Raw genomic sequence first — 25,677 nt, forward strand, 5'->3', positions numbered from 1 at the left:
GCTGAGATCCTTGCTTGTGTCGCTAATTGAAAAGACCAGATCGGAATTACACAAAACAAAAGTTGGCTCTAAATGGCTGTATTTATTTTTATAAATATTCATTGAGGTGAGCCTCAGCTAAAGTTGATTTGAATTTATGTAACTCTTGTTAGAGTATTTGTATTACAACATACAGTATATTCATGTAGCACTAGACAAAAGTGAAATGTGTTGTTTCTGATCTGTATATGACTACTGTTGGGCAGTTGTAGCACTTTTTTTTGTGTTCATAACAGTCAGACAACAATACACTCATTTGCTCAGCAGATGTTCATCACACTGTACTGTAAAAATACCACATGAAGGCTTCAGTCCTCATCCAGTGGACTATTGTGAAGAAAAAGCTATTTTCAACACATCTGATGTGTAGGTAAACACACACATGCAACTTCACAGAATAAAAGCTTCCTTCTGCCCAGGTGATGCGTGGCACAAGAATATGCTTCAGTGAGCGAGGGATAATAGAGCAAAGAGTAACTTCCACTGAACGATGTCAATGTAATCTCTCAATAGTATCTTGTCCTCTCTCCTGCTCTAAGCTCTGATCCGTTTCCATTGATCAGAGGAAAAAACCTGTTGCCCCTGACATTTGATTCTTCTATTGATCACTTCCTGCTTTATACAGTCAAGAGAAAGTACAGCGACTCAACTCAGGGTTTAGCCCGGTCTCTCATAATCACACTGCTGATCTTCCTAAGGCTGCTTTACACACTTTTAAATAGGAGTGTTCTAATGTAGCAGCTGCTTTTGCTCAGTCACAACTGATATCCTATGAATCGTATTACTGAAACATAAATATGTAACTTTAATTTTCTCAAAAGATGTTGAATGTTGTTATGCTTTTCTAAGACAGTAAAGGATTTATTTTCCCAATTCATTGAAATAAAGTACTATGACATGGAGCTGTAAAGGTATAATTAGGTGATTTTCCACTGAGACACATTATGATCTTTCTCCAGCAATGAAAGAAGAAAGCTTCTGTTATGTGAGCGGTGACCACCTCCAAACCCTAAGTCTGAGCATCGCTTTAGCTGACAGCTTCATAGAGCTGTAGAACAGTTCTCAAAGACGGTGTTTCTTCCCTTTTGATGTGGGAACCACTTTAAACAGTTGGGCCTTTGAACTTGCGAACAAATTCACATCACATTTCCCTGTTAATTGTGGCAAGTATGTTTCATAATCTTAATAGTTATAGAAGTAAATTATCTGAGTGGACTAACGGCAACACCTGTGAACTTTGGTAAGTCAGTGAAAATAGTTGATGTCATGATGGCCACTAAGTAAAGAGGTGGATCATTCTCATCCAGGGAATGTGCTGAGTGTACAGAAGTGGGCATTAGAACCTTGAGCTTAGCTGGAGTCTGCATATTTGACTTTTACTGTCTTCTTTTTTTGGTCTGACACTGGTCATTCATTATTAGCCACAGCTCCATATTTTGTAGTCTCTTATTCTCCAAGATGATATACTGGCATAAAATTTTCATCAGATAGTAATGTGATTACTCTGTCTTTCTGGCACTGAGGCTTTATCTAGCTGCATGCATTCCAAGGGGATTCTGTTACTGTATAGAAATCCATACAGGATTTCAATGGGAGGAAAAACCTGTGTGTGTGTGTGTGTGTGTGTGTGTGTGTGTGTGTGTGTGTGTGTGTGTGTGTGTGTATATAAAATTGTATGCAAGTATATATGTATAATGCACACTATATACAATGTTTATATATATATATATATATATATATATATATATATACTTATTTATTTATATTTATATTTATAATTTCTATCTGTCTATCTAGAGTGACAGAGAGAGAGAAAGAGAGAGAGCAGTTTGTACACTATCTTTCATTATTCATCTGTCCTTCCAGTAGAAAACAACAAGTGAGACAGAAACAGGTGAGAATGCTTCTGCTAATGCAATGCTGAATAGGTGTCCCTCCTCGGGTCTCAGAGGGCTCAGGATTCACACACAACAATATGGGGGGGGGGGGGGGGCAGCAAGACAAATGCAGCAGAAGTATGTTTAATTGTCACTGAATTCCCTGCTGGCGTGACTTTAAAAAAATATCCACAGCAAGCGAGCTGAGATGTTCGGAAAACATTTAGTGGATCAATATGCTGGGGAGAGCTGGGACTGTGTGAGTGTATGCTCTGGGACTCAGCCTGAGTTTTTCTAAGTGGAATACTGTTACATTTTTATTACTCAGACATCAGGATCAACCTATTCAGCATATTTCTGTCCCCAGCTCCACTGCACAATATTTACTGCTATAAAGCAAAGAGGAGGACATGGGGGCTGGGAATGGGTGTCGAGGCCAACCAGCTGTATGGTACGTATCTCTCACTTTGAGCCAGGAGAAGAGGAATACTGAGGGGGCCCGTTGCTACTGTAGGAGAAAAAAGCTACCCTGAGAACTAAAAGATCAATGGTAGGGCTGCTCATTATTTCAGACTATTTTCGGCAAAATTAAGATGGTAATTATTTCAACAATTACTTTTATTTTGGAGGAATCACACAATAATTGTATGTAAAAAAAAAGGACAGGTCCATACTTTTTTTAATCAATTATCAAAAATAAATTAGAACTGAGAATAAAATTGGATCAGTTGCTCAGCCTTCATTGATCATGCTTTCCTTAACTTATGAAGGCTTCATGGAGACTCTAAAGCAAAATCAGCAATATCCACTTCTGTTGGTGTGAGAATAAGAAAAATGTTCTTACTTCTCTTACCTTCTTTGAGCATCCCCACTTTGAGGCATTTCATGAAGCGACAAGCCTGACATGACTTGCGTCTCCGCTTTGTGATCTCACATTCATTCGTGGCAGGACAGCTGTATTCTATGTTACCTGAGGAGAAGGGGAACAAGACAAAGGCCTCAAAAATAAATTTAGTGTTTGATAAGACTAAATACAACATTATCTAAATCACAATGTTTTTGGAAATATTAAAATGCAGAGAATACTTTTGTAAACCTAATAGTGAGCTGGGTGTTGCTACTGATGTGCACTATCTGCTAGCACATGGTCTCTAATAAATCATCCTTTGCCAACCTGACGTGGGTGGTAATCATATGGATTCCCAGGAATCAATTTCTGTAGTGTACAGTGGGTTCAGGGGTTCTCCGGTGAGAATGTTCAACCGCTGAGCTCCAAGGCAGAAACTGGTCTAAAAGGTAAAGGGTGGGGGAATTGGGTGGAAGTAAAACTACAACAGTCGGTGGATGCCACACTGGTCCAACACTAAACCGGCCTCATTCATTCTGAGCGTGTCCCTTCCCCCTGTGCTCAGAGGGACCTGTCTCCACCTCAATAGCAGGCTAGAGATCCAGAAATACTGCCCCTGACCACTTTACAAAATACTTCTGCGACTCAAACCTGTTGTTACCACTAGTGCAATAGTTGCCTATTTACATAGTGTACAGGCAAGAGGACACATGCATTATTCAATTGCTGCAACTGAGTCCAGGATAGAGCAATCAAAAAGAGTTTCGTAGCTCAACAATGAAAGAACCAGTTCTGCTCTACTCTACCATTAGTGAGAGAAAGGGGAGGACACGTGAGACAATTCCTCCACTTCTGTCTTCCTCAATCTTGCAAAGGATTTCAGCTTTAAAGCTTTGACACTGGTGTTTTACTATACTTTTCATTTAACCGAGGGCTTATGTGTTTATCTCTAAATAAACTGCAAATTAAATGTTAAACTTTTTTGCCTCGTCCACTAAAACACAACAATATGTTTTCTGTTTAAAATGTTCCAAACCCGTACAGTTTTCACTTTAACAGTTGAACCTATGAAAAAAACAAAAAGCCACACAAACACATTAGATGTGAATCTCAGCATCGAGCAGTGAATCCCCAGATGTGATTCATATTGCTGTACAAACAGAAAGCTGTGTAATATTCCAGTAGTGTTCTCCACTAGCTCACCAACATCATTTGACAACTTATGCAATTATGTTAACATTATTGGACAGATCAAGTGGAGGGTCCCAAGATGTTATAAATAATTAGAAATTTCTCCTTATATCTGGGTTAGAAATCATTATGCTAATTCTCCTCATCTCTTTGGGATTGGGGTAAATAAAGGTGTGAAGGAATTGGCTGATTAGCTCTGATTGTCTTTCCTCTGCCTGTTTTCTCTGCTGTCATAGCAGAGCCAGCCCATAATAATCCTATCCATTTCCCATATGCTGGGAGGAGACAATCAGTGCCACCCCACAATGGAATCAATTCATGGAGGTATTTCTGATTTGCCTTCCCATTACACACAAAGCAATCAGCAATCTGCCTGGGCATTAAGGACTAAACACATCGAAAATGTGTTTTGACTGGAAATTTGATCAAATCCGCTAACTTTACTTGCTTCCTTATTTCATCCAAAATAGCAAATTACCCATATGTATAATATGTTGCATGTTTGCTTGGTATAACGTGACATAAAGCGCACCCTTCCCTCCTTTATCTCAGGGTTGCCGTCAATCACACCTGCTAACAAATAGAGTTACATCTCTGATGTCACACACAGAAACGGAAACAAACATAATCACACAGGACTGTTTCAGCCATCTGCTAACATCCTCTGTACGTCTGACTCTGTTAGACAGCTCCCCATAACTCAATGCAGAGAGATGAGATGAGATGAGGATTAACTCATTGTTCATCTCCAAATTTAGTTTATATATGGGAAGGGGAGACTTTCAGTATTATGTATACAGTAAGACCAACGTTAAAACATGACATCACCTCGTAGCTCACACAGAAAAAAAATTCAACAAAGTTACAGGCAAAATCTTTCATCAAAACATAAGAACATCGTATAACTAGTTTCACTTTCAAAAATGAAGCATACTTGCGGGAATCTCTTTAACCCAAAGGCCATGATCAGGTTTATCTGTCTTCAGAGAGGTTATGGTATGGTTACCAATAACATCATAGAGTGAAGGGAGAAGAAAAAGATTTCCCTCCTTCTCCTCTTGATAAGTATCTGTCTCAATCTATTTTATGGCTTTTCAGGACCCATGCCAGGGCACAGAGGGGAAAGTCAGGTCTTGTAAGTAAATTACAGTAAAATGGCAGGTATTTCTCATCAAAATCTAAACTGACTTTTACAGGCTTACTGTCAAGGTCTATTACTTCATATAAAAGAGGGCCACTGAGTTCAGTTGGTTTTCAAGCAATTTTACACTTGAGTTCAAAATGGGAAGAAAACACGGCTCAATAAGAGATTTATGTTTTTGATTGGTGGGGCATGTGAGGTGCAGGAATGGGAGATGATTAGGAAGCGGTAAGGAAAAGGGTGTGTCTAGGATGGATGGAGATCCAGGTTGACAGTAATTTGGGTTTGGCCTTGACTAATGTAACATGAAGGAGTTCAAAGGGGCTTCACCGGATGAATAGGTGACAGAAGATGGATTTTTTATCTACTTTTGTTGAAAAAGGTAGAGGCATCGGTGGGAGACGGAGCGATCCAACAGACAGAACTACAGTAGGTACACAAAATTAAAAGGTGCCAAATATAATAACATTTATATATTAATATCTTTTAAAAGAACAGAACATTCTTCAAGCTGCTGTATCATAACAGTCACAGCAGCTGAGTAGATGGTGATGTAGAAATTCATGTATATGGTTAACATTAACTTTGCATGTTGTTTGCCCTTAGTGCTACTGAAAAATGTGATAAGGGCTGTAAAAGACAGCTCCTTTGTTTTCCACTCATTAGAGAGGACCGTCTCACACTCCACCCTTGACTGCCTCATTATTCCTTTAATTAATCAGTTCTCATCAATGGCACTCCCATTCTTTCAAGGGCTCAACATCCCGCCATTTACTGCTTCCATTTTCCTCCAGCAATCCTGCATGTTTACTTTTATCTTTTTAGAAGGATTTCACCTCCCCGAAAAAGTCCCCGCGTCCTCCTGCTTCTATGCCCAGGACCCCTCTCTGATTATTATGCCATTAAGCCTCTCCTCCTCTCCTCTGAAAGAGCAGCAGGGTCCCTCTCCAATCTAAAGAAGTCCTGGGTTTTTTTCCCCTCCTTTCCCTGAAATTACCCGGCGACGCGTGCCTGAGTTTCTAATTGGCATGCCCGTCCCTGGAGACAGCCCCCTCCCTTCCTCATAATGAAAAGCCTCGGCCTTAATTACACTTTCCAAACGCTGATTGTTATTGACAAAACTCCTGTGGCTCGGACAAACGACGGCAGATTAGCTCCATTACAGGCAGCCCTCCAAGAAGAGAAAGAGAGGGATTTCAAATCGACAATGCAAAGTGAGGGGGAAAACGGAGGGGCTTTCATTTTTTTTCCGTGTACCTCTCTCATAATTGTTTAGGCTATTGCCCCATTTAAGACATCTATTTCTTCCCTGATACCTCTATTCTGTGCGGTTGTGCTGTTGTCATTGGACTTTTGGCGAGGGGACAAAAGCCCAGTAATGTTACTTGAGAGAAAATGTTCATCTTTTGTCAATAGACAGAGTTGCTGATGGCAGCATGGGTAAACAAGAGGATTTGGCCTAATGCTTTTGTTTGCCTGCAAAAGGTACATAGACTGTCTAAAGCTGATAGGGCTGTAAGGTCCAAAATCAACACCTATCCTCTGGGCGACAGTCTGCTCTTGATTTAATGCCGACAATCATTACTTTGATGAAAATTTACTGAACGCAACTGATAAAAGATCTCCGGCTCATACCTATTTTTGATTTTGCCATCAGTCTGATTTTACTACTTTTTGTTTTTCTTCTTCATTCAGTTTGCAGTACTACACCAACAGAAGTAACCCTGGGTGTTTTTCCTGATTAATATGGGGCAGCTGCACAGTGGGGGGCCTTGCATTACGTCTATAATGAGAAACTGTGAAAGATCATGTCTTGCAGATAGCCAATCACACTTTGGCCCTCCTGGAAAAAATAAATAAAATAAAAAGTTTTACACACTAAAATAAACACAGGCACACACAAATAGGACCAAAAGGAATTATAATAAAGTAGATTATCTGAGCCCCCCAAATTCAAATGGGCAACAAGGCACATCACACCAAAGTTAACCTCTGACCTCTGCCTGATGATGTCACACACACCCAACCATGACAGATGTTCTGGTGACATGTTTTTTTCTGCTTTTGGTTTGTAGTTTTTCTGGCGTTCTGTAAAGTCTGAACTACACTGAAGTTTTTTTAATAATACATTAAACTTTTTGGTTTGATTTAATTTTTCATTTAGTTGTATCATATGAAGGCAATGTAAATTTTAATAATATATTAAAAAAAAGGATTTTTTATGGAGGTTACTGCTCTCAGGAGGCAACGAAAACATTGCTCACACTCCGGTGATTTCTTTATAGAGTAAATCGCTTGCACTGAGTATGTTTCAGTGTTGTTGTGAGGTCAAAAGTGTCTTGTTTGAGGGGTGCTTTTTGTCTGGTGACGTGGTGTCGTGGGATGAAATAACTTGTGTTGAGTGTTTGTCAGGGGGAGGTGAGCACAGAAAAATACCTTGTATTGTCCTTTTAAAAAAGGCTTTGCAGGCCTCACAAGAGGCCACCCCATAGTGATATCCCGAGGCTATATCTCCACAAACCAGGCACAGCCTCTTGGGAAGGGAGTTCAACATGTATTCGCACTTTATGGACGAGTCCTCCATGATGGTGCTGGAGCAGTCGTCATAGCGTTTGCGGCACGAGCCTGCCCCGAGCCCGCTGGGGGTAAACATAGGTGGAGAGTCCAGGCCGTTAGAGTGGCTGTTCATGGCACTGACATAGCCGCCGCTGGCGTCTGAGTTGCCGCTGGGGCTGTGGTGGCTGACCGTGTCGATGACCGAGGAGGGACTGGATGGCTCCGTCTTGATGTAGGACCCGCAACTGGAGGGCAAGTGCCGGTCATCAACAGCCATTCTATTTAGCAGCCTGGTGAGAGACATGGGTAGGGGGTTGATGGGAAAGAAAGGAAAGTAACAGGAAGAAGATTAGCAGGAGTCTTCAGAGAGTTATATCATGAATCAGTGGAGAAAATATGTTCAGAAAAATACTCAATTGGCACTTTTGCAAAAAAAATGAATCAGTGGTAACACATGAAAATACTAGTTCTCATTTCATTTGACATTATTTTGAATTAATCTAGTGTGAGTGCACACTGTAAGCTGAGTCTTTCTGGACATATGTTAGACTAAACAGACCTGGAGATGTTAAACACCTAAACAAAGGAGATGTGTAGCTGAATATGAAGCTCTATTTTTTACAAATAGAATAGGAAGGAAAAATCAGCAGGAATTATGACAATTGAAGTAGTCAAATTGTAAAAATTTATTAGTAAAAGCACAATGGAATGTGTTTTATATGCGCGGACTCTTTACTGTTTAATCTACATTAGCTAGATATCAAGTCAGCTGCAAAAGTATTTCCGTGCATTAAGAAACACACAACATGCACGTCTTTACTCAGGTGTACACAACCCTCCACAATACAAACGCAACCCTGAATGAAAGAAAGGAAAATGAAAGCCGGAGACAGAGGGGGACGAATAGAGGGAGAGAGTGGAAGACAGCACTCAAATAACTTAACACACAAGTGCACACACACAAACAGCACATCAAGTCTGGACCATCTCCATGGTTTAGAGAGCGGAGTGGACCTTGGCTTGTCTCCTTGAGTCAGCAGTCAACCAAAAGGAAACATGATGGCAAGATATTGACTTTTTCACTGTCAACCTAATAACTGTATTTTGGAGTACATGCAATGTGATGCTGTAACGTGCACAGACTAAAGTGCAGCCTTTTGACTGTGGCCACAAAATGCACTCTGAAGCCTTCCTGGCTGATATAAATCTATTTCAGTCTCACTCTATAACCTTTAACTTGAAATTGCACTGAGGGAACAACGAGGGAAAACAGATGCTCGGCTCATTGTATTGGGCCGCAAAGTAGAGTGAACTAGGTGGACCGGTAGGGAAGATGGATAACTCAATGTATCGAGGATGCAGTGTAGCCATAGTGACCTCTTAGGGTCAAGGCAAGGTCTCTCTCTCTCTCTCTCTCTCTCTCTCTCTCTCACACACACACACACACACACACACACACACACACACACACACAGACACACAAACACACACACACACACACACATACACAAACACACACAGCGCTCTGCATTAGGCACAAGGTGTGAAAGGTCAACTGCACTTGTCTGCATTAACAAAATTGAGCCTTGCATGGCTTATGTAAATTTAGACACAGGGACTGATAGTGACTGGCAGTTAGGCAAGTTGGGCCTTTACACATTAGTTCCATTAGCATATTGCCAACTAATGGTAATGTTTACATACTTGACATGTCAGTTTACCATCAGCAAGAAGAGGGTGATGTTCCCTACTGGGCTCTATCTCCCTGATTGGAAGATGGCCATCTGTCTCATCAGAGGAAGCAGGAAAGGCCTCCACTGTGTCCCCTATCAGACGGCCAAACTGCCTCTTGCTCTCCGAGGCTGATTTAATTGTGAGGGTGGGTGACAGAGGGGTTCAGGCTTGAGGTCAGTGGGTCAACCTTATTTTCTCACCCTGGCTTCCTGGGCCCATGGAGATGGGGGTCAGCATGTCAAATTAAATCTCATTCCCAGGTTTCCCTCCCTACTGTCATGTATATTCATTGGAGCTCCAGGTGCCTTCCACTTCTGGAAATTCACAAAAAGGTTAACTGCTAAAAAAAATAATAAAAAATGCCCCCTGTTAAAACCATTGACCTTGTGGAATAAGCCTTTTGGCTTAGCGCTCCTGGTATTCTTGCTATAAGTATTGAGCCTTCACTATATAAAAATGATGCACAACTGCGAGAGAAAATGTCCAAACAATAAAAAAAAAAAAGTAAAAAAAGAAATTACCATTTCGCGCACTGATACTGCGCATTGTTTCAAAACGATCCACTTGTAGTCTTAAATGTCCTTGCAAGGCAGAAATTGAAAAAGTGAATCCATTTCATGCCTTTCTAAAATAGAACTTACCGCTCTTGATAATGAATGCAGATTGCATCCCCATAAATTAATGCACGACACCGTGTTCATCTGCTTTATGTTCTCTGTTTCAGATGGATATGTGCACCTGCACGATAGGGCACCTGCACTTGGCTTATTAAAGGCTATATATTAAAACGCACAGGCAAAAGATGGTTCCATTTAGCTTTTATTTCACAAATTCAGAGTAAGCTTAACCCTGGTTCAAAGGCCATCCTCAGGGTGACACTTAGCATAATTGCATAAGTGTCTTAACTGTTTCCCCTTCAGCTCAATGTGGTCATTTATAATAAATGCTCTGGCTAGAATCCCCTTAACTCATTCTGCTATGACACATTATACCACTGCTATGCTTATGTTTTTAACAAGCCTGCATATATTGATTAATGATACTGAGGAAATACTAACCAGTTGAACCTGGCGTATTAATCAAACAGTCAAAAATATTTCTATTAATATTAGTAATCCCTAATGGGACAGGTCTAATTTAAATCTATAAATACAATTGTATGGAAAATGAATTATGAACATTAAATTGTTTGACAGCAGCAATAGTTGTAATAAATTATTCAGTATGTGGGGCAGGTGTTAATTAGTTTGTGTGCTAAACAGACAGAGCAGACAGGAAACGGTCTGCTAAACTGAGACTTGATGGTATAAAATCTATAGTTCTGTCTTACTTACTTCCTCGGGGTAAGAGCATTTCAAATTCTGCTGCCTGGCTGCCCAAAGGAGCAGGGCTCGTCTAAGATACAGTATCTCTTCCTCTCTTCTTTTCTTTCCCTGTTCCTCCTCCTTTTGTTCCCTTTGTACCGATCAAAATTCATGCTGAGTAGTGGGTTATGGGCCCGCAAACGCACACTGCGCAGTTTGGTTTTAATCTGATTCCACCTGGCCCCCTTAACAGCATTTCAGATCCCTAATATCATTCCACCGGTGCAGCTATGACCAGGATTAGCCGGCCAAATGATCTGGCAGCTCGTCTCACACTCACTGTTCCCTCACTTCCGAGAGAAGAACCAAGGAATTCTTTTGTCTCATCACTTCCCTCGCCTGCAAGCGAAACTGAATATTGGATGACAGTGTCGTCAGAACGCAGAACATTCAGAGTCTAATTGAGCCAATTTGTAAGTATTCCTGCGGAGAGCTTCCTGCTCACTTCAAGATGATATCGAGATCCTCTGCTATTCTCTAGGTGACTACAGCTCTCGTGCTTTTTCACATGTACATCACAGACATAAACCGTGCTGGAGGCTCAACCTGAGGTAGACTAAATTCTTGATGTCCTTTACATTTTCAAGGCCAGCAGGTGTCAAAAACACATTTTATAATATTTGCTAACCTCATAAGGGAATGTCACATCCTTGCTACCAGATCAGAATGGGAAAGTGGAGGGTAAGGGGTGGGTGGTGGAGCTGGGGGGGTTGACATCTGGAGGAGGGGTGATGGGGATATCAGATGCCCCAGTAGGGGCAGATCTGTCTGGAGGGCCCCAAGCGATGTGGCCTGATAAGCCACTGGCCCCAGAGTCAGCGCTGGTAGGACGAACTCAATTAGCTCCTGACAGACCTCCTCTCAGCCCGGCTCAGCCCCCCCACCATCACAGCACACACTCCCTGGCAGCTGCCGCGCTGACCTCTCCTCCAGGAGCCGCTGCCACCCCTTACCGCTCCGACACACAGACAGGGGTTCATTTGTCGGATCCAACAGCACAAATTCAGCATAGCTCAAACTCACAAAAATACATAGTATGTATGCAACCAAGGGTGTGTGTTCTAGCTGGAGTGTATGAAAATTAAAAAGGACTGGGGCTCTGGGAGGCATTGGGGATGCCCTTAGGGAGAAAGAGAGGGAATGGAGATTCCAAAACACACTTAGTTGAAATATGGAGAATGCCTTTGTGTCTAACTCGCTCCAGGTTAATGACCATCAGGGGAGTAGGGGAGCAAAAGACTCTTGGGGCAATGTGCTTCTGTATCTGTGCTTGTGTTCCCATTGGTCAAGACAGCGTTTGTTCTGTAGACAGAATATGAACGATGGAAATATGGAGAGTGTAGTTTGGTTGGAGGCAAGCCCAGCGCTCCACAGGGACACATTCTAATCTATGAGGGAGAGGCCCCTAATTTTGGAGTTTCTCATTTATTAGTCCCGCTCTGGCAGAGGGAGGTGGGAAATGAGGGGGTGGGCCTGAAGGGAAGGGAGGAGTCTCTTTAATAACAGATATGCCAGACTCTCAGACAAAACTGACAGAGATTTATGATGGCAGACATGTGAGGCAAACAAAAGGAAGAAGAGGACAGGGAAAAACAGGAAAAGACACTGCAGATACATGAGGGGAAGTTGGAGAAGAGAAAGACCGTTTATCGGCAGATGGAGGGTGAGGACCAGGATCAATTGTTCTTAGGCAATGGGCTCGCGTAGGGATACCGCTGGGGGGACCACAGTACTCAGTGGGCTGGGCAATTAAGTTTTTCAGTCTCCGCCAGAGGATTATATTTAGCTGCTCCACAGCGATGTCACTGTCGTCTTTACAAAGCCATGAGCTCACTCTTCCATGACAACATGAGCCCTATGCTCCAGCGGCACCACACAACCTCACTAGCCAAGAAGCAGATCACATCTATTGATCCCATTCTTGCGCCTTCCTGTTTCAGAGATGCTGCTGGCAGCAAAGCAAGGGCATCTTGTGGTCCGGGTGCTGCTGTTTGTCTGGTGAAAACCTGTTTGGCCCACCAGGTCTACTTGACACCACATAAGTTCAAGATGTTGAGAGAAGCTAATGATAGAGCTACTGTCAGTGAGGACTGAGAGAGAGTCGTAGATGAGCTAAGCAATGAATAGAGACATTATTAAAATCATAGTACGGTAGTATATCTAAAAATCACTACACTATGCAAATTGCAGTTGCTGCAATTTTTTGATAAAGGTAAAATGTGTCACAACATACCATTATAAGTGAAGCATTGTGGTACAGTACTCTAGAGATACCTCAGCCTACAAATTGCTTTCATATGGGGACAATCCTTATTTGCTACACACCCAAGCACGAACGACATTATATTTTTATTTTCTTGTTCAGTGAAAATAAATTGAAAAAAAAATTTTGATGGTAAAATCTGTCAAAAATAATCGCAAAATAATTTCTTTTATGCCTCCTTTGAAACTTGCCACTATGGAGAGCAAAGAGTTAATCCTGTATGTGGACCCAGTGGGGAAGATCCCTGCTGAATCGACAGCTCATCACACAATGTGTAAAAAAGAAGTTCAATGACATGTGCAGCCTGCTGTGCAGCACGTTTGGGATCAAATTTCTAATTCTGCCTTTTCCTTAGCAGATTAGCTTCCATTACATCCATTATGTAGCATGGTCATGGAATAATTTAACAAAATAAGTTTAAAATGGCTCATGATAACTACAAAAAGTAATTATAGTACACTATTTTAAAACATTCTTTGATTATCAGCATTTTTTAAATTAAACATTTCCTCACTAACTTGCCACATAAGGCCTGTGATGGATGATGACTTCAGACCTCACCTGGTGTTTTGTGATACATTACTGGTACGCTGATACCAACACACACAACACAGTCGCCAGAGGATAGGTTGAGGCACAGCGGGATCCTCAGTATACAACACACACTTTAACTCTATATATACTGTTCTGCTTTACAACTGTTAAGCTGTGTGACATTTAATTGATGGACTATGTTAATACAGACTAAAACAGACAAATTTTTATGCAAATGGTATTTTGTTGGCAACAAAATTCTAAATCATAAACATAGACAGACAATAGGTCTGAATGTCAGTTTTGGATAGTTTTTGTTAAAATGTCCATACATAATTGTGGGAAGTCTGGTTTCAACCAATTACATTAATATGTTGATGCATCAATAATGTTTTGCAGGATGTTGTTTATAGAACATGTCTTGAATCATGAAGCTATCAGCGTCAGAGGTAAAGATTTAAATATTCAGTATGAATTTAAGGAATAAAAAAAAACAGAAAATGTGTTTATGTACACCACTAAAAATGTTTTATTTCCTTCCATTAGGTGGTATTTGTGGATAGAGTGTATTACTTATCAAACCTCTTACGTACAGATGGACGGACGAGGGTAACTCTATCTGCCTCCTCTGGCAGGGACAAAAAAAAGTCTTACTAATATGACTCCAAATACCTGACCAGTCTAAGCTGTCACTGTAGGAGTAGATTATTTTAAAAAAAAAAAGTTTTATGCCATATGTTATGCTTTAATTTAATTGCCATAAGGCACATGGAAAATCAGCACATACAGAAAACAACACACGTCTCATTACTCTCATCATCTAATAGGGAATAAAAAGGAGCAATTATTAAATATGAGCAGAAAAAAATGTGTTATGTATTGTTTTTCACTGTCTACATAATCAGACAAAGTAAAAAAAAAAGAAATTGTTAATTTAATCATGAAATCAAAATGTATTTTGTGTGAGCTTGTGTGTGTGTGTGTGTGTGTGTGTGTGCGTGTGTGCGTGCGTGTGTGTGTGTGTGCATCACAAAAAAAGAAAAAATATTATTAGAAAGGGTTTAGGCTATTTAATAGAGTCCAGTGTAAATCACAGGTTTAGACACAGTGACTGTGCGTACAGCAAGACGGGGGCATAGAGCCATGCATGAAATTACTTCATTAATCTTCTTCTGATGGGTCGTCCCTGTTTAGAAGGGAACTCTGTCTGCTTAAAACAAAGAACTGATGCCACCTCCATTCTAAACTGTCCACTTCATAAAAAGAAGCACCGCACAGAAAGAAATATACATAACATATATGCAAGGAAAAATTAACAGGACAAAACGATCAGGTTGATTTGAATAAAGTTTGACATATTCATGAGATAAGCCACAAGTTTTATTTACTTTTTGTTGTTGTTTCCATCACATACATCAGACTGTTCCAAACGGAACCGATGCTCCTTAAAACATTTGCTCTGACTGTCTGGTGTGGCAGACGTAGTCACAATCCTCGCCTCTAGCTTTTTTACAAGCTCATCTCTACCAGCTGCCACACATTCCCCATAAATAGTGCTGGTAATAAAAAGGCGGGTGGGCCTAACTGATTTATATGATAGCGTCTACCACCACACCATTCAGGAATAATTAAACTTTGGGGATATTTCATGAATTAATGTGTCTCCTTCAGGGGGCAATCTAAACATACATTTCAGCGCTCATCACGTCTGGTGTCACCGCACTGACTTGCAGGGAGCGACTTTCCAAATGGCAGGTTCAACAACCAGACACTCAACGTGACCATCAGATTGCACTTAGTGCTGGGGGGTGGCCTCATAAGGAGGCATTTTAATGGGACCGTGTTTTGTGACCAACAAGCAAATACATACAAGTACTCAATTATACTGTACTGTACATCTGAGGGCAGATGAGGGGCAAACACACATACACACTCACAATCACACACACACTTTTTATAGTAATAAACAAGGTTGTCACAAGAAATGATTATTACTGTACAAAGTGTAATGGAGTTACAGAACTTCACTTCACTTCACCAGACAGAGTCTGAAACCAAGTTAGGTGATAGGAAAACAGTGGTTTTGATTTAAATAGAGAGACGATTTAATCCAGTGTTATGACAACTTTTTAGTAAAGTGCAGTAGGACTAGAAAAATATATGTGGACACAGACGCCCATGCTACTAGAAGAACTATTAATATTTATTAAAGGTAAATGTGGGAAACTGAGTCCAAAAAAGCCTAAAAATATACAAATACAGTATATTGTGAGATGCACATTTTCATGGCCCCTGTTAAAACTTCAACAAATTGTCCACTCTGTAGAGAGCATTAAAAATGAGGAGCTAAAGACTGCGTATAGATTAATATCATGAACTACTAATTGCCTCCACAAAGAAATTAGTTTTTCCATCTGTGGCCAATTGTTTCTTGTTTCTTTCACATTCTTTCACATTACATAATATTTCTATTTATTTGAGAACAGTACATACGTCTTGGTGAAATAATAACGAAAAATTAGGTGGTTGGTTTCTATGGTCCAAATACTAATCCAGATCCATTAGATTTAAACGTTTGGCTAATGAATATCCATCAACCCTAAGTGATGGTTACGGGGGTAGGAATCTGATTTTGGATAAGGTTTCTTTGCATTATCAGGGACTGTCAGGTCTTGGTTTGAGGTGTGAGCTCTACTGAGTGTCAGTCCATTTCTGGGTGAGGTAGAAAGGAAAGTCAAAGGCCTTCGTAAAACATTTCTTATATTTAAACATCCACATTGTTTTGTTTGCAAGTAACAGAATTCTTCAAACGTCTTCCTTCACAATTTAAGTTTTTAGCCGTATGAGCAATTTATAACATATCAGTAGGAATTCTAGCTCAGAACAAACAAACTACATCTACAGTTGTTGATTTTATGCACACTGTCATTGTAATGGCTGTTATTGGTTGCATGCAATGCCCTTGGGGAAATCTCCCCAAGATACACTCACAGTATGCAAATGACATCAAACTTTCATTTAACAGTTTCTAGCAGTAGATGATGACATGTAGTGCAGGTTATTAAACTAAAGACTATGTACTTTTAATATAAATGTCTGAAACATTTAATTATGTCGTTGTGATGAGTGATGAGAAAAAAGTGCTGGATCTAAAAGCTCTAATGGTTTCCTGGCTCACCCGGCCATGTAGAGAAGAATTGGTGAGGCTGTCAGTGGAGTTCAGGGCCGCTACTGTGACGGACAGTTTAAATATTGATTTAATAAATAAACAAAGCAAAGCATCGATCCTAATGTTATTTTGCATTTCAATTACCGATGTGAAACATAACCTTCAAACATGTGGATGTTCAATATCAATAGCTTTCACTGATAAACACCCCTAGCCATCACATCTTCTTACTAAGTGTGAATTTGTGTTGCAAGAATTTTCCCTCCTCAACATTTAGCGTGGCTAAAAAACAGGAACACTTTTATGAGCATTAACATTTACAGGAGCATTTGTCACACAGTAGTAACATAGTAATAAATAAATCTTAAATAACTTATAGTTAATTTTATTTTTGTTCCAGCTTGCTTTTTTTATAAAAAAAAATTGTGACTCAGTTACATTTCTCATTCTCCATGTTCTTCGTGGTGTGTGGGATGGCAAATGAGGAGGAGCAACAGGAGGATGTGCTGACGCACTGTGTCAGTGATAGCACTCTGCTGCCACAAGGGCATGAGTGCCCACATAAGCTAGCATTATCCCTCTAGACTAATGGATACGGTTATTTTTAAACAGATTCTCACACTGCTGTGAAGGTTACCATGGATGAGAAATCAGGAGAGACTTGAGCGATGGCGGTCGGTGGTTTCTGTGTGGATGTTGAGAAACTGTCAAAGAGCTTTGGTAGCTAATCAGTGAGAGGTGAAAAGGCCAAACAACAGATGACGTCTCAAGAGACTGCAGGAGTAATAATAAGAAATTATCCAATGAAATTTGAACAATAATATTGAAAAATAAAATGGAATATTTTACGCAACCATTGTTAGTTGATATGTTGGTAGTTAATCTGCAATATGACCTTTTTTAAGCTGGATTCAGTGCGCATTATTGAGCAGACTCCATTTGAATCCAGATTAATATATATCAGGACGACAAAGTCAGTTTCAGAACAAACGATTGTAGATGTTAATTGCTTCTCATACTCTTAATTCTCTGTTAATTTCTTGGGGAATAAAAGACAGCTAAATATGTTTCATTGAGTTTTATAACGGGGCTCCTTAGAATCTATCACAAGTATGAATAGCTTTGAAACCACAGAACAGTGAACATCGACAGAGTGTCAATATACTCTGCATCCCCATTTGGCCCGGAGAGGGACAACATGCTCCACCCTCCTCCCCCTCAGCCTGAGCTGAGCGACATATTTACAGTGAAAATAATGATACTAGATACCAGAAGTGAGAGGGCTCCAGCGTGGCCAGTGGACTCAGGAATCTCTCTAATGAATTGGACAACAAAGCCCTGTTGATACAAGAAGAAGTATTCAGCATTGGGTGACAAACTGAATTTTAAACATTAGGCTTCCTTTAAAAGGTAAATTCCCAAGACTTGCTAAAAGCTTGGGAGATGAAGATGGTGGGAGTGGGACAGGTGGGCTGGCTGGACGCTGCAGCCACAGAGGCTACCAGCTCCTGGCTCATAGCAGGGTGGCCTTTCCTGGCCAAGAGCCTCTTCTGGTAATGTATTCTGAAACCAAATTACCGTAAGCTGATCCCATCTGGATAGTGTCTGTGTGCGACTGCTTTGGTTACCCACTACTGCCTCTAGCCTGTGATAGCATCTCGATGAAGACAGCAAAAATCTGATTATCCCAATAACAATGAAACACTTGGTCAAAGAGCTTTTAACTTAAGATACACTAATGCAATTCCATTGCCTTGTTTTCTGAAACCCAATAAGAATCAAGCAGATGGACTTGAAGAGACGGGTGTTTGCAGGCTCTAATGTAGCAAGCTGGGAATGAAGTCAAATAAATTAAAATCTAATTCATCACTGTGTGTTAACTTTCAATTTCTCTAAACAATACGCTAAAAAGCTCTCGTCACACGAAAGGATATTGAATAGCCTGGTTAGTTTATAGCAGTGGCTTTGTCGGGGCTTAAGCAAAGCGAGGGTGTTGATGGAACATTTAGAAGCAGTAAGAAGTCACATCTCAGTTCGCTGCCGCTCAGACCGAGTGTCTACTCTAGCAAACACAGAGCGACTCAAAATGACAATTCTCAGTATTGCATGCCTTTTAAATGCTGCAAATTGCTTCAGCAATGCAAGTTCAACAGTAAGCCTGTCACTGTCATGCAGTAAAAAGCTTGTCTCACCATATGAACCATAAGTTGCTTCGACTCAAACAAGTCAAACCAAAGTAAGGAACGGGCAGTGTAATGGGATTCATGTGATTGGCAATTTTGGGCAACATCTTATTATAGAGGACAAAACTTTGAGTACAAATTGTGTTATAAGACTTGGTGATATAGTCCACATCTGTAAATATCTCCAGTGTGCAAAGAGGAGAAAGGTCTTGATTCAGAAGGATAAACACTGTTTTCATCTTTTTCTCAAGCAGTAGAGATACCCTCAGGACAATCTATAGAGTGTGTTACTACAGTGATTCCACAGCCGTACTATGCTAATTACATGGAGCACATATGTCCCACTAATCCTCTCACCCAAGCATTGCGGCCACATCCAGCCCACAGTGAGGGACTCTAGATACTGCTGGTCAATCAGCAGAAGACAAAATTAGCTAAACCAAACTTAAAGGACAGGACAACAACTAATACTGTTGTGACTAAAATTCAGCTCAAGTGTTAGTAATTCAATTACATTCACAAAAATAATATATAGCACAACAAATCTGTAGTCAATAAGCTTATTTACTTATCAAATACAACTCAACTTTGAAGGAGTAAATGTCTTTTGCAGTGTTACATGAATCAGACATGAACACAAGACAAAAAAATGCAGATATTTTATTGTGTATAATGTGATTAAATATTTAAATTGTTTTCTTTAATCATGCACAGATTTCACATCAGTGCACACATCAAAGAATCTCAATCAGAATTTATAACAACACAGCTCAAATAAACAAACATTATTTTTAAAATATTAATACAGAATAATCTTCAAGTACATTTTTGGAAACTCATTACGCATTTGTCAAATGGATGATTGTAATTTGGTGTAAAAGTCACATTTTAAATACGCTGTTTTGATTTTGGCAAATTACTTGAAAGAAGGAAAAATCAAATTAAGTCAGCAATTTTAAATAAATCCAACATAATTTAAAAGTGCCTAACTTTTTAAAATTTATTAGTCGTTCCAATGAACGCGTAATCAAAATGTGTTGGAAAATGCCTTTGTTGTGAATCCATTTTGAGAAATAAAAATCTTTCCTCAGACTAAAGGATAATCGTACATTAATCTTTTTTAAATATACATATGCAAAATGTGGGATAACAATTTCCTTAAAATCTAAATATCAATTATGGTAGTTTGTCTTCGACTTTAGGGTTACAATTTAATTCTACTTTCAGGGAAAACTACTGTACAATAAATAATGGAAATACGATTACCTGCTGTGTAACAGGAAAATTCACTTTGATACAACTGTTTGTGTCACTGTGTACTTATGTGCATCTGAGATAAGTGAAATTTAAAATCAATTTTAATTGCAATTGTTCATGTATATCAGATATTATTATATTTTCAGGAAAGTCTTGGAGTTACAGAGATTGAAATCCAAATGAAGTATTAAGTATAGGCAAACAGATAAGTTATAAAACAATCTAACAGAGTGAAAAGAAGTAACTTTGCAATATTATTCCTTTTTTAATATTTCCAGTGCATCCATAGCCTTAAAATCTAATTAATCCTTTAGAGGCTAAATTCAATTATGCTGTCACTAAATAATGTTCAGAAATGGAAAAGTTAACTTAAAAATTATTTTACCAAACAACGAGAGTGTAAAATTTAAACTTTACAGTCAATTTAAAGAATTAAAATAAAATAAATAGTAAATACACCAATTAATGAGTAAAATGTTTGTGAGAATTAAAATGTATTTAGACATCTGACTGATCTTCAGGAAACCCTTCTTGCATTCTTTGTCAATAATATGTACTGAAAAAAAAAGTCTATGATAAAAACATGATAAATCCAAATCGATAAGACAATAAAATAGGAGATATGTTTGTTTCAATACCTTAAAACATGCCAACTCTCTGTTTGTGTTTTTCATGTGCAAGAGGAATATATGAAGTTTCTATGTTCTATGATAAATCTATTTACAAAAAATAAAAGCGTCAAATAATTTCTTCAAGTTTAAGTTGTTTAGAATCAAATGTGACTTAGGGATTAATTTATTAAGTTAGAGTGTGGTCGGTGCAACGAGCTCAGACTGTCCCAGCAGCCAGGAGCTGTCGAGATTGCAGCAGTTTGCCTCGCGTGTCACCGGCTGGGACAGACCTGCCAGCTTTCTGGGGTTACTGGGTCTTTTCATTCGTTTCTCTTTGGCTACAGATGTTATAGTGTGTAATTTACCCCCTTCAATTCCACAGATTCACGTTAATTTCGTGTCTTTAAAATATTATTCTGGCTATCCCTAGACGGCTCAATCTAGGAACAAAGCCATCAGCAAATAAGCTCCTAACCCAACTGGACAGGTATCCCAAATTCTCCAGGAAGAAAAAATACACAGTTTGCAGTGGGTGAGCTACGTCAATCAGCTATGCTTTGAATTAAATTTATTAAGACTGACGCACATAGAATAATAAATCTACATGCACGTACAAAGTTGCTCCTGCCCTGTTGCTCCATACTGTGAAGTCGTACAAGATTTAAGAGCTCTTTAGACGATGAAGACCATGCATGTTTGAGAGTATGAGTAGGAAAAGAAGAAAGCGTGAGTATAATGTGTCATTGCTAAAACAAAAAAAAGTTCCATTTCTAGATGGAGTTAAAAAAAATAAAGCCAATATTAGAAGATTAATTTAAGATGAAGAGTAATTTAAGGGAAGAATGACGGCAAAGAAATGACATTGAATAAATAGAGATTAAAAGGAAAAGTTAAGGAAATAAAGAAAAGCAGTGCACCTACTGGTTATGATAGCTGAGAGGGTCTGGAAGACAAAGTTCTGAAATGTCCATCAGTCCAGTTTTAGCATTCCAGGAATGAGAGGAAGAGGAAAGAGAAAACAAGTGAGACTCGCTTCTTCTCCCCAAATGACAGCAAAGCACCCTCAGAGATAACGCTGCCGAAAAACCCCTCCAGCACCGCTCCCCCCAGCCTGCACAGGTATGTTGGACTCTGATGGATTGAGTGGGCACGTGTGTGAAAGAGCATGTGTGTTGTGTATGTGTGTTTATGTATATATGCCTGGGAGAGAGGGACAGGGAGAGAGGGGAAGAGAGAGAGAGGGAGAGAGAGAGAGAGTTTCAGTGTATGTAAGTGAATGAGTGTGTGTAAGACAGAGAGAGGGGGGAGACAGAGAATGGGGGTGGGACAGATAGATCAGAGAGGTAAAGGGGGGTGAGAGAGAGAGAGGTGCAGGCAGCAGCAGGGTGAGCGCTAGGATGGAGAGAGCACGAGAGCGCCGGCGAGAGGAATGACTCTTTCCATGGTCGGGATAGGGCTCTTTAAGACTCAAGGGCTTGATGAATATGGAACAGCTGCTGTTGGCTGGCTCCGAGGGGCAGGACTTAAAGCGATAGAGGGGCCAGCGGAGCGCCGAGGAGGGATCCAAACGCTCACTCAGTCCACTCAGCACAGCACACAACACGCTACACATGGCTCACACACAGATGGACAAAACAACAAATTATCAAAAGAGATGCAACAGAGTCCACAGGGAAAGTTTCACCTCAATTCTGGACACTCCAAACATAAATCCAAGTTTAACAGAGCTTCCATGCATGCATCTTTTTTTTTTTTTTTTGGAATATTTTTTAAGAAAGCTTTAAAGGTCTTTTTTCACTATAGACTAGTAGAAAATGTAATATTTATAATACTCATCAGTGAATTAAATATTTAACTGACAAATTGTGATTTACATTTTCAGGAATTCGTAGCAAAAAGCACATTTCAATGTATATTTTTTTTGCAACATTAGTAATAATGATGTAAAAAAACAACAACAAAGCAAAATCCGATCCATAAACACAACAGGGATTATAACCAAGCACTTTACATATCAGAGGTTGACAATCACAACAAAAATACATGCATTATCTGCTATATGAATTTCAAGATATCTAAAATTACAGTTACACAAGCCATAAAGAAAAATCTGACACCAGCCTAAGTCACATTACAGAAACTCCAGCAGCACTTCACTTTCAAAAAGCAATAGCTTTCAAACCACTAAGGACCTTAAATGTATTTATTGAGCTGTGTCGCTAGCTCCATTTGCCAGTGTTGCTTGTGAGGTACTATTGTGAAACCTTTCACCACCTGTGAGAAATGATCTCAAGCCATAACTCATATTCTGGAAGCTCATCAGCTTCTAAAGCGGTGGAAAATCCAGCTCTGTCTTCTCTAACCCCAGCTTTAGATCTGCCTGTGTTTCACTGTCAAGCCCAGTAAGAATGCCGAGAATGCAGATACCATTTCACAGTCGGTGAGGTCTCCGTGTTACTGTATCCCCACATTATAAGAACAGAGCTTACCATGGCATCTTAGAGGAGAAATGAGCAGTCTGACAATAGCTGGCACTTGGCTGAGTCAAGCAGCAAGAAACATCAGCTTGTCCACTTCTTTGAAACTCTGAAGATGCCTGAAAACAGTCTCCAGCTACTTCAGAAAAAAATATGAGAGGGAGTGACAAGGAGTCCAGATCTACCCGCAGGATCTGCTGCCCTGCTGATCGCCAGTGTTCTCTGCTGAGCAGAAAATGCATAACCCTTTGAGAGGAATCCTGTTCCATTCATTGGCTCACGTTTCTATAATCAATGCAAAACATCACGCAATCCCTATTGATCATCCCAGGCCTATTGATGTGCAGCAATAGCACCATCACAGTTGCACAAATCACACAGCATCTGGTCTTCATTTGTGACAAAAACAAATGACTAAATAAATGAAAATCCAATTAAGACTGATGCCAAGTCAAACACCTGCCAGTTTGTTTCCTTAAAGAGGAAAAAAAATCTATGTCCTGCAAAATATTTAACATAAAAATCAAATACATAGTACATCACAAAGCAATAGCAAGGCACATTGTATGCTGTATATTGCACTTTATTACTGAGTAATTACACTTTACGTCACCATTATTTAAGTTTAAGACACGCCAATCTATAAGAACAACAAGAATAATATCTTAGTTAAAGAAACAAACTGTCAAAAAAAATCACTGCCTGATCCATAACACATTGCAAATAGTTTATCAAGCACGGATGAATTCAGGGGAATTTATAACTATTTGACAGAGAGCCAAAAGAAAAGATATTTGTGCGTCATTCAAGGTTTCTGCCAACACAAAGACTTTTGTTTTGCAGGTGAGCTATGAAAGTCCTGCTGCCATCATTGCTTCTTATCAGCTCAGTTATGAGACAAATCATGTCACGCCACAGCTGATTTGACAGGAGAGGATCTGATACAAGCAAAGAATAGGGCCGCACTAGACAAACACTTGATCACATGTGGCATAGTAAAGTTAGTAATGCATGAAGACTGGACTGTGTTATCGTCAAAGTTTATTGTTGTTTAAATTATTAAGAAATTTGTTCTTCAGGCACCAGATGTACTTGTATTCACCCTGTGCTGCTCACTGGAGCGAGTGAGTGAGAGTTTGTGTGAGTGTTTACATGCATTCTATATCTGGTGTTGAAGTAAAAGAAATTCTAAAGTGTGTGAATTTGTTGGAAAAACAAAATACTAATCAAAAAAGACTTGAATGAATGACTTAGCAGAACATTCTCAAGTCATTTTTATGAAGTAACGTCACATATATTTGTCATCTAAGATGAACTGAATACTGTTGGAAGTTTGATAATAAAATAACACTTTTCTAAAATGTTGTTTTTCAAACATCATTTAAGCAAACACCTGCTCATGTTTTCCAGTCACAGCAACATGAAGCTGAAAATGCTGCTTTAATTAACTGTCTAATTTTATACAAAATACCATTTAATTCTGGTTAGAGCTTAACAGCGCTTCAATTTTTAAAAAAAAGCATCTGTTAAACTTTGGCAAAAAAAAAAAAAGTATAAATAAAACTGAATGGCTAATTTTACACAATTAACACTACAATTTCTCTCGGATATCATGCAGGAATTTTAATTCCTGCATGAAAATGGTTACATGGTTACACCGATAACGTCATACATTCCGTGAGGTAAGGTAGCGCAGCCGTCCTGGAGTCGCCTAAATTAGAGCAAAGCGTACGGATGCAATTTACAGCACAGCAGCTACAAGTGCGTCGAAGCTAACTTTAAAGGAGCATACGTTCTTTTCTTTTTTTTTAAAAGTGTATATAAAAAAAATTAAAGTATCCAAAACTTGTTAATAAGTCGCAGAGTGTCTCGAATGTGTCACAGGAATATTGATAGGCAAGGTGTGGTGTACCTTACTGGTGTCAGTCATGTCTGATCCCCGGCTGAGCACAGCGCACACTGGACGGTCCCTCCAGGTTTGTACGGGTGGTTGGCTCGTGCCGTTTAACCGGAACGAATCAACAGCAACTCCTCCTCCGGCGCGCGCCGTGGAGCTAAACCAACACCTCCAGCGACAGCAGGACCGGAGGTCAAATGTGTTCCAAAGCCATGAGTGTGTTACAAATGTTAAAGCTCATTTTCTTTTGTTTTGTAAATTAAGATGACGACTTTTAATTTCATTTTTTTTAAAATTATTTAGTGTGTTATTTTACTGCACTGATTGTAAAATTTCTATCGGCACCCTCCAGTAAGAACACTCGCTCTTTAGCCTGTATATCATGAAGTTACATCATTATGTTTAATTCTGTTTGAAATATTTTACCTTCAGATGAGGTGAGCGCACCTAAACAATTAAAGAACTTTATAATCTGTTACAGAGTTTGATGTGCAGGTGAAAAGCCAGCATGAAAGGCAAGAATGAAATTATCTTATA

At 39.5% G+C, this 25,677-nt stretch overlaps 1 protein-coding gene across 6 annotated transcripts in view; it reads right to left on the minus strand.

Annotated features, from left to right (window-relative positions):
- The window catches only part of esrrb (estrogen-related receptor beta), a 44,204-nt gene extending 19,003 nt beyond the window's left edge, over positions 1–25,201 (minus strand). The window contains exons 1-5 of one of the 6 annotated variants that reach the window (XM_068339541.1): positions 25,156–25,200; positions 21,688–21,724; positions 7,842–7,941; positions 7,532–7,734; positions 2,761–2,886 (exon numbers count right to left, since the gene is read on the minus strand). In XM_068339541.1, coding sequence (XP_068195642.1) covers positions 2,761–2,886; positions 7,532–7,734; positions 7,842–7,918 — 406 coding nt within the window. In that variant the 5' untranslated portion in view covers positions 7,919–7,941; positions 21,688–21,724; positions 25,156–25,200. Of the gene's footprint in view, positions 1–2,760; positions 2,887–7,531; positions 7,942–17,984; positions 18,054–21,687; positions 21,990–25,155 lie in introns of those variants that run through there. The other 5 variants (XM_068339540.1, XM_068339539.1, XM_068339537.1 and 2 more) reach the window with 5 other exon arrangements.
- Between the last annotated feature and the right edge of the window lie 476 nt (positions 25,202–25,677).

The sequence above is a fragment of the Antennarius striatus genome, chromosome 17 (assembly GCF_040054535.1).
Source record: "Antennarius striatus isolate MH-2024 chromosome 17, ASM4005453v1, whole genome shotgun sequence".
In the NCBI taxonomy this organism is placed as follows: domain Eukaryota; kingdom Metazoa; phylum Chordata; class Actinopteri; order Lophiiformes; family Antennariidae; genus Antennarius; species Antennarius striatus.